This window comes from Carassius gibelio, chromosome B21 (assembly GCF_023724105.1).
Source record: "Carassius gibelio isolate Cgi1373 ecotype wild population from Czech Republic chromosome B21, carGib1.2-hapl.c, whole genome shotgun sequence".
Lineage (NCBI taxonomy): Eukaryota > Metazoa > Chordata > Actinopteri > Cypriniformes > Cyprinidae > Carassius > Carassius gibelio.
In genome coordinates, this window is record NC_068416.1 from 22,310,772 (window position 1) to 22,320,683 (window position 9,912).

The 9,912-nt window shown below is 35.1% G+C and overlaps 2 protein-coding genes across 6 annotated transcripts in view; one reads left to right on the forward strand and one right to left on the reverse strand.

Moving 5' to 3' along the window:
- gtf3c5 (general transcription factor IIIC, polypeptide 5) overlaps positions 1-3,140 on the reverse strand; it is a 6,137-nt gene extending 2,997 nt beyond the window's left edge. The window contains exons 1-5 of the mRNA XM_052588647.1: positions 2,806-3,140; positions 1,921-2,119; positions 1,272-1,470; positions 957-1,155; positions 356-460 (exon numbers count right to left, since the gene is read on the reverse strand). Coding sequence (XP_052444607.1) covers positions 356-460; positions 957-1,155; positions 1,272-1,470; positions 1,921-2,119; positions 2,806-3,012 — 909 coding nt within the window. The 5' untranslated portion in view covers positions 3,013-3,140. The remainder of the gene's footprint in view (positions 1-355; positions 461-956; positions 1,156-1,271; positions 1,471-1,920; positions 2,120-2,805) is intronic.
- A 5-nt stretch (positions 3,141-3,145) lies between these two features.
- zgc:162472 (uncharacterized protein LOC553495 homolog) lies at positions 3,146-9,520 on the forward strand. 5 transcript variants are annotated; one of them, XR_008160850.1, is made up of 8 exons: positions 3,146-3,282; positions 3,834-3,967; positions 4,053-4,147; positions 4,983-5,075; positions 5,163-5,267; positions 5,393-5,791; positions 6,051-6,175; positions 7,162-7,186. XR_008160850.1 is itself a non-coding variant. In XM_052588649.1 (7 exons), exons 1-6 carry the CDS (start codon positions 6,939-6,941, stop codon positions 8,639-8,641), a joined length of 783 nt encoding a protein of 260 aa, XP_052444609.1. In that variant the 5' UTR covers positions 6,701-6,938; the 3' UTR covers positions 8,642-8,694; positions 8,783-9,520. The 5 variants fall into 5 exon arrangements, 3 of the variants coding, with proteins under 3 accessions (XP_052444609.1, XP_052444610.1, XP_052444608.1); XR_008160849.1 differs by having other exon boundaries at positions 3,147-3,282; positions 5,163-5,791; XM_052588649.1 differs by lacking the exons at positions 3,146-3,282; positions 3,834-3,967; positions 4,053-4,147; ... (2 more) ...; positions 5,393-5,791; positions 6,051-6,175 and adding exons at positions 7,445-7,598; positions 7,679-7,711; positions 7,824-7,911; ... (1 more) ...; positions 8,570-8,694; positions 8,783-9,520 and having other exon boundaries at positions 6,701-7,255.
- Positions 9,521-9,912: the final 392 nt, after the last annotated feature.

Below are 9,912 nucleotides of genomic sequence, written 5' to 3' on the forward strand. Positions count from 1 at the left end.
ATTATAGGTCATTGATCAAATAAACTAATCTGTGACGATTTTATGCCAACCGTGGTGTTAATGGCCACCAATGAAGTCGGACGCTTTTTGGCAACATTAAAAGTGTAGTTACATAATCTACCAACAGGGGTTAACCAGCCTATATTTAGCAGCCAAACCTTGACCTTTAGTCCAGACAAACAGGTAGTCCACCCTAATCTCACACTTTTGGTTGAACCAATGTTACTATAACAGTCCATACTAACAAACCTAGAAAAGCTGATAGTGCCACATAACAAGTGTTTGCACCATTATGCAATAAACGTTGGATATGAGACATCATATTTAAGTTTATGAAACTTTTTAAGCTACTCACCATATAGTAGGCCACATACGGGAGGAGGTGCTTCATTTTCTCAGGGTGAATGTTAATGTTGGCCTTGACTGCATTGCGAGACCATATGGGCCTTTTCTCGAAAAGCTGCGAAATCAGGCAAAATCAAATCAATCAGTATTTCCAAATTAAATAGCTTTGGAACACAGGTGGGATTAGGATAAGATAAAGACATTTTCCCATAACATCACATCGTGTTTGTCCAATAGTTGCTCAAGCTGATTGCAACAGCTTTTTTTAAACACAACTTATAATTTTTATCCTTTCACGTGTCTACCTCCCAACTCCCATGAAGCATTGAGAATTATGTAAACAATGTGTGTAAACACTGTGAAATATTATTGTTATTTAACATAACTCTTTGTTTATTTGAATGTATTTCTCAAATATAATTTATTCACGTGATGCAAAGCTAATCATCAAATCATTCTATTATGCAGATTTGCTGCTCAAGAAGCATTTCTTATTATCATCAATGCTGAAAACAGTCATGCTCCATAATATTTTTGTGGAATGTGAAATAGAAAGTTCAAAAGAACAGTTTTTATCATCAATGGAAAACATGTATATCCATTTTACGAACCTGTATGAGTTGCTGCTCTGCCTTTGCATCATTAGGATGGACACAGAACTTCTTCCAGCTGGCCACTGCAGCTTCCAGAGGTCCTGATGGTATGGTCTTGTCATCAAAGTTGACAAAAATTGCATTGTTTGGCCGGCGAGCTCGATTCGGGGCAATAAGATGATCTTTTAGGAGAACCGACTGCATTGCAGTCTCCCTGCTGTTTATTGGGAAGCCAATAAATGTAATCAACAAATTTAACCACCAAAACACACAGGTCTTTCTGAATCATTTGGGATGGCAGCCCGTCAGCTCATGGGAGAATCCAGGTCTTACCTGTGCAATACATCTGGCCGGTAGTAATAATCCACAGCCGTGTCCAGGCGAGAGAAAATAGGAGGGGGAAGGAAAAGAGGCACAGGATTGTCGTAGAATTCTTTCTTCTCGGGTTTGCGCAGAATGATCTTGTCGTACAAAGACATCTGGTTTCCATCTGGATCGGTGTGAGCCGCTAGGTACTGGAAGTCAGCCATTCCTGAAGAATCAAAGGTGAGAATGTGTGACTATTAAAAAGACTGCCCACCAATAACTTGAAACCCTTATGTAATTCCAAACCTGGATGACTTTGTTTATACAATTATTCATTCAAGACCCCATGAAACAGTAAAAACTGTATTCATGCAGCATACCATTTAAAAAATAAGAAGAATGTGTGGTATATTTACCCCTGTAAAAATGATTCTTTCAAAGTTATAAAAAAGCATTATTGAAGAATGTTTTATAAAATAATAATCTTAAAAAAGTAAATAAATTAAAATACTATTTTATGTTTAATCCATTGTGTTACTTTCTTTTTCTTTGAAATTATCTTTTAGATTTATCATACATTTCTGAGAGAAAATGCTTTAAATCCTACACCCAAATGTAAAAAATAGTAATAAAATTAGTTGCAAAATACTAGTAGGTAAATTTAGACTATCTTTACCTTGAAATTTATACGTGGTCCCAATAAGTCCCACTATCTCCATGCTGATTTGGGTTTCTGCACTGTTTCCTTTGCGGGTTCTGCGGCGCACTCTGAGCAGCAGGTTGGTGGAGGAGAAGCGGTTCCCGTACGCAGGATGACAGAACACATCCTTCGGCCGAAAACGGAGTTCAAGTCTTTTAGAAGAATCTGCATAGGTCTGTTCGGAAAAAATCTCAGGTTAAAATCACACTTTTAAACATACACATTTATATTTCTGCTTGAGAGTTTAAGGTCAGTGAGAGAAACTATTTTTATTCGGCCAGGGAGCATTAAATTAATTTAGTTAAAGACATTCATATAGAAAATATTCATATCTCACATACATGCTTTTCTTGTGAACTTTTATTCATATAAGATGGATAAAAATGGTTTCCATAAAAATATTAAGCTATACATTTTTTTTCTCAGCATTGATAATAATGTGTCTTAATCATAATGTGTGATGGATCATGTGACAGTGAAGACAATGACATTTAAATAAGTTAAAACATATTCTAGAAAACAGCTATTTAAAATTGCCATGATATTTCACAATATTACTGTAAACACGTGATATATGCATTGCTATTATTAGAGGGAGAAATACATTCTTTAATTACATGAACTTGGAATAAAATACAGTAAACAAATATAAATACACCTAAACAATACATTTAAATTACATACTGTAAAACATGTAGTGATTTCACAATAGCAAGAATTACTGTACAATATAATCTGACAAACAAATATTTGACGGAACTCATCTACAAATCTACACTGTAACTGTTACATGACAACAACTGTCTAAATGAACACAGTATTAACCATGTATCGATTTCATTTAAAGCTGACTGCAATCACCTTGGATACTCCATCTTCGCCTCCGATGCTCTCCAGCATTGTGTCCACATTGTTGACGACTGCTGGGTATTCCACACACACCAGACTAGTGTCAGACAGAGCCAGTGTTGCTGTATTGCCTGACACAACACCTGCAGCCTGACTTTCACATTTGTTTCTCACATCTGTGCTTGACGAAGCCGGATCGCTTGTGATCTGCGGATCCATATTTAAACGACGGTTGTTCTACGCCTATGCATAAGGGAAAAAGACCTTTTGATTAGTCTATTCCTATGATAGCTCCTTCGTAAACAGCATGTACAGGAACGTGTCCGCTTGTGAAAAGCACCCGGGTGGGACTGCACTAGGTTAGGAGAAGAAACGTTCCGGGCCTCACCTCACAGTGAGCACTGCGCATGCCCAGTAGTAAACAGCAAGCACGGAGGACGTGAGCCGCTGAAGATTTTACTATAAAATCACCCTGGGATACCAAATAAAGTAAGTTTATGATATATCCAATGCTTTATACTCATTGTGATTTTGTAAAAAGCAACGTTGGTCTAATAAACCGTCCAGCATATTACGAGGATAATGGACATTGTTGGACAGGGCACTCTCAATGGACAGTCGAAGAAAAAACATTTAATTTTTTTTTGTAGAAAATCGAAATACTTTTTTAAAGAGCAATTTATTGCGAGTAGCTGTAAACTAAATATTTATGAATTGAAGTGATAACTGAAAATTCGATTTTAAAGAAGGTCTTAAATGTTTTTTGAAAGAGTTGATGCAATAAACAGAAATGTTGTAAACGTCACTGTAGGTGTCACGTGTTTCTGTTTTCTTATTGTTCATTTAAGAAACTTAAATATTTCTATATAGTACCATTTATACTGATTTGGAACTGAGACTAAGACCACCTTCAGCTGTCAAAATTAATTTATTTCAAATGTAGTCCAGAACCAGAATTGAAGGTGAACTTCCTACATTTAACAGCTTTTTATTTTATTGTGTGTGTGTGTGTGTGTGTGTGTGTGTGTGTGTGTGTGTAGTTTAACAGTCCAGGTGTCAAGGGCAAAGGGACCCAATCCGGCAGAAGACAAAGATCCTATATTTGAACGTGGCTCTACCACCACCTACTCCAGCTTTAGGAAGGGCAGCTACACCAAACCCTGGTCCAACGGAGGTCAGACGTCAGTCAAAATGCACCTCTTAATCCAACATGTGTTATACATTTCATTTATATAGGATCCTTTCTTTGACTATTCCAGAGACTGAAATGTTTTACTTGGCCATCAGCATGGTGGGGACAGACTTCTCCATGATTGGTCAGCTGTTTCCACACCGAGCTCGAAAAGAGATTAAGGTGGTCACAGTATCTTTGTGTTTTGTGCTCTAAACTTGATTATAGTTAATTTGTTTGTTATTTTTGTACTTTTTAAGTCTCGTATGCTCATCATGGCTGTACAGAAAACATTACCGTCTCCGGCCGCCAGAGGGCGCTCTATACTGCTCAGTGCTCCTGTAGCCCTACTTGCCTGTAGTCTACACTGAAAACAGAGCGCCCTCTCGCGGCTGGAGACGGTATTGTTTTTTCTCTTGGTTCTAATGCAGTGAAATGTTATATCCCAACATTTAATTGGGCAAAAATACACAGATCCAGAAGGCAGTTTTCTGAGAGAAAACAAAAGACAATACATAAATATATATTTTTTTAATTTCAATGTGCATAATTTGTTATAATAATAATATATGTTTGGATTTAAAAAATATATATTTATGATAATTGTGTTTAATTTAAAATTACATCAATGTTTAATTGATGAAAAAAAGCTTTTATGAAATAAAAATGAGCAAAAATGCATTGATTTAATAAAAAATCTATAAAATCTATATTTATTAATATTTTCTATTGTATTATATATGATTTGTTTTATCTAAATTATTTATATGAATGTTCAGTTAATGAAACAAAAGCTTTTATGAAATAAAATGGGCAAAAATGCATTGATAGAAGAATCAACCCATTTCAGTTTTTGTTGGTTCTACTACAAATTATATATAATTATTTGTCCAGTAAATACTTTTCCATTAGAATATATCTCCCAAACTTGCTTAAATCACCTACTACTACATGCAATGCAAATATTTTACCCAAAAGCTTTAAAATTCTGGTAGTTCATTTTTTATCTATTTTTCAGTATGTAATGAGATCAACAATGAAGCAGCCCTTACTCTTCTGACCATCGGGAACCCAGCTCAGATGATCCAGACATCAGAAATGCCCTGTACAAGTAAGAATAACATATTTCCTTCAGTCCAAATGAACTTTTTCCCTTTCAATTAAATCAAGATGACTGATTGATCAAAATCTTTTTCAGGTGGAAATGATATTGTTGTACATGAAGAGGTCGTCCATGAGGAAGATATCACAGAAACAGCCATCATCTCTGGTTCTTCTGTAAGCTGTGAGTCTGAGACAAAAGGTGACGTTGAATTTTCGAACTGTGAAACTCATATTCCAGAACCTTCTGCTGAAGAAACCATCATCCAGAAAGAAGAACCAATCAAATTACAGACAACTGATGCTCATCCTGCTCCCATTCAACAGGATACACAGTCTCCACCAAGTAAAAGAGGTCGATTCTCCAAACCCAAACCCAATATTAGTCAGTGTTTGAGAACCAGATGAGCTCCACAGCAGCAGATCTCTCCAGAACTTGTCACAGGTTCTTTGGGGACCTCTAAGTGTCCGTCTTCCACGGAACAGGATAAAAATCCAATGCAAGAAGATTGTGTTCCTGTGGATCACCGGCCAGATTCCTTTACCATCCGCCATGAGGTACTACAGCCGGATATATCATCTGAAATGAGATGTCATTCCTGAAAGAGTGACTAAAGAAGATAATAGATCCGTTTCATCTTTGAAGAGAAAGGATGATGATATAATCACAGAGGAAGATATAAAAGAACAAGAAGGGTTGGGATCAGAACCACAGCTAACTAAAAGGTATTAAAAGTTTTGCATATGTCCCATTTATTTAGTTTGTTTTTATTATTTATACGTTTTTCACTGATTATGTAATGTTAGTTAGTGTTCTTTCTTTTGTTTGTAACTTTTTAAAGTAATAAATAGAATGGTTTGCATATTAACACAGTTCCTTGAATATATAAAACCAGCACTTCCAAAGGCAACAATTCAGATTCCATAATAAGAGAATGATATTTATATGTATTTGTCTAAAAAAAACGTCTGTATGTTGTTTCAGTGTGAACGAGTCTCAGAGCACATCAGTTGAGTCCTCTAAACCTGTCAGGAGGCACTGTAGACTCAAACCTCAACCAAACCTGACTCAGACATCCAGACGCAGCAGCACAACAGCAACCACAGCAGGTAACAGCCACCTTTATGTTTTATATAACTTTTTAATATTTACATTTGCATATAAATGTTTTGTATTCACATTTTTTATAATGTCATTCTCATTTTCGTTACTGTGATATGATTGTTAAAAAACAAGAAAAAACAAGCAGAAATTAACATAATACCATGCATAAATTATTGTAACTTTTTTTAATAAGATGTATTTTTTTGTGATTATAGCTGTAGATGCTTTTTAAACGTTCAAAATTTGTTTAATAGCTAGAATTTTTTTTAATTTTTTTTATGAAATTTATTTATTCATTTATTTATTTTTGTAATATATATGATTTTTTTATTAGAATTTACATGATTGTTTAAATAATAATAACAATAATAATAAAAACTTGAAATCTGTGTTAGTTTTACTATAAATTATATATTTTCCAGTATTTTAAAATTACTTATAAGAATATGTTTGTAATCATCCAGTCTTTTTAGAATATTGTTTAATATTGTGTAAATGTGCTTTAATGTCGCAAAAATAATGATTGACAATTGAATTAAAATCAAATCCAAATTATTATGCAACATATAAGTTAGTAATTTATTTATCAAAATCATTTAAGAACAAAAGCAAATATCTGTTTTTATGTTTGCATATGTTTTCTTGCAGTATTAAATGAGAAGCCGTCCGCTGCTCAGGCTTCCATGAACACTTTCACTGAAAGTGCTGAAGAGGATTATTAAATACTGTTAAACCTCATCGGCTAGAATTATTACAATAATTAATATCATGTGTTATGTCTCTGTAATTCAGACAGTCAAAGATGTCACCCTGCAAGTTTTTTCTAAAAACGAGTCCAGACATAAAACTGTGATCATGCTTGACGAGAACAATAGAACTAATAATCCTGAGGAAGTTTGCGAAGGCAGCACTGTGGAACATCCTGGATGTAAATTAGAGCACACATCTGCTGAGCCCATGCCTGAGGAACTGTTTATACTCTCTTTCATAGTAATCCCACCCACTTTAGATGAGGGGCGGAGTTTCAGACAGAGCTCCTCCCACCTGTGGCAGCATCTGAGTCACATTCTCATGGATGGTCAGAGGTACCTCTGCTTTAAACTGTTATCTGATGCCATAAACACTTGGATAGAGCCACATAAACATTAGGAGGATGTTTTGTCCCGGTTGAGAATTTACTAGCTAAATGAATGAAGATTTAAGTCTTATTTGCAAATGTTTCAGTGTTCTACATATTGTGCTTGATTATTTTTTCCCATTGCTCTTAATTTCAGTGCTAGTGAGAGCAGGGAGGTATCTCATCTTCTAATCACAGACGCTTTAGTTCCTGTGTCGGAGGATGAAGAAAAGAAAAGTGAACAGGGAGACGTGGGCAAATCTAGGAATGGAGAATTGAAACACAAGATACCAGTTTCCACATCTCAGGGGGTAAAGCATGCATCTTGACTTTTTTAAAACTATAAATGCTTGATAAATGCTGATTAAAACTGAAGCCATTTCCTTCCTAGAATACCAAAGACGAGAGTCAGGCAGACCATTTGGTTAGAAAGTTTCCAGCCCATCTTTATACTCTGAAAATGAGCATATATGGTACAGATTTAACATTTGTTAATGCATTGCACTGCCCTAAAACCTAGTTTCTTTATGTGTTAGTGGAAGGATTGGAAAGCCTTGTGGCAGAGGGGACTGATGATGAGAAGGAACACCTGGAAAAGAAAAATACCTGAGAGAACCAGGATAGGTAAAGGAGCTTTCAAAAGTTAGTTATCGGGAAGACTTTTACATGTTTTTGAAAGAAGTCTCATTATTTTCACCAAGGTTGCATTTATGTGATCAAAAAATACAGTAAAACCTTGAAATATTGTGAATCATTATTATAACTTAAAATAACTGTTTTCTATTTGAAATTATTTAAAAATGTAATTTATTCCTGTGACGCTAAGCTGATTTTCCAGCATCTTTACTCCAGTCTTCATTGTCCTTCAGAAATCATTCTAATATGCTGATTTGCTGCTTGAGAAGCCTTTCTGATTATTATCAATGCTGACAACAGTTATCCTGTTGTGTGTGGAAACCATCATGCATTTTCTCTCAGTATTTTTTGATGATTTATCATTTTTAGAAAGAGAATTATTTGTAACTTAAAGCATGTGTTTAATGCACTTTCTTCTGTTTAGCAAAGCTGCAAGTTAAACCCATCCCTGTTTCACGGAGAAACACTCGAGGTGGTGATGCTAAAGAGGACACAGCAGCTCTCTCTTTTAAACAGACTACCGGTTTCAACACGAGAGACAAGGTCAGTGCCAGAGCAAACTGTACCCGCTGTCATTTCATCTACGGATGACTCCAAATCAACCACATTCTCATTCTCAACACATTCTCAACCACATCCCCAGCAGCTCATCGAGGCGCCAAACCAGGCCCCCAAAAACCAGCAGTCAACACCGTACGTCCTGAGAGAAAACGGATAGCAGCCGGACCTGGAGTAAAGCGACCCTCACCAACCCCTGCATCTGTCATTGAGGTATCATACACTCAGATATTTCAGCTTTTATTCTCACTTTCTATATTTGTAATAATAAATCCGGATTTGATCTTTCTCTACTCGGCAGAACTCAGATGAAGAACCCACAAGTGTCTCCAAATACTTCTTAAGTGACATCTTTACTGAAGTTGATGAACTAGAAGACATGGATTTAGGCCAAAGGTTGGAATTACAAACCAGTCACAACTAACTAAACAGTCAGAAATATAGTTTGACATAAGTTGGGTGTATAGACGTCTGAATATTTGGAAGGACACTTTTACCAAGAAGAACCACAACTGAAGAGATGCAGCAAAAACATACCTCAGTAATAGCTGAAATAATGTCTTTTATGTCATTATAATTTTATTTAAGGATAAATAAGTATTAATTCAGTTAAGTTTTTGTTACTGTTGCACTCTTTTGTTATGTAAAGTTGTATTATAATTCATGTCTGATCTGAGCCTAACTGAATTTTTTATTTATTTATTTGGTCTCGACCTGCATTTTATTTCCAGTTATGAATTAGAAACGTTAATTTCTCTCACAGTAAGTGACTTTTCTTTTATTATTTATTCATCTTTTTTAAGAGCAGCTTTGAAACAAACCTCTATTTTAAATACGCACTGCCCTGTTTTTAGCTCCATGCTGTCTGCGTGTTGTATTTGAGCATTGCTCCACATTATTTGTAGCAATTTATATTTCAACTTTTAACCTTTGTTCAGTTTTATGCTCTTCATATTTGTTTTTCATAGTTGTGTCTCAAGCAAATGTTTTACTTGTGTTTGTAAATATGTTAATAAAAAATGTACAGTATGTTTGTAAAGGTTGAATTTGACATTTGTTTCCATCTGTCTGATTAAATGAGAAATAATTTATATTTATAAATGACAAATTTGATGATTTAGATTCAACGTTTCTAATAATAGTCACTTATTTTTTTAGCTACCTTGTGTGCATGCATGAATGAATAACGTACTTTAATTGAACAGAAATGTTACATAGATTAGCAATTAAAGGGATAGTTCAACCAAAATGAAAATTCTGTCATTAATTACTCACCCTCTTGTTTACAAGCAGAGGAATGCACACTGATGGACTATTTACACACATTATTTTAACTGTCTTTTATCTTTTTGGGCATTGGACATGGTAGTTGTGTTTCTGTCTATGCCGGGTCAGAAAGCTCTCCGATTTCACCAAAAATACATTAATTTG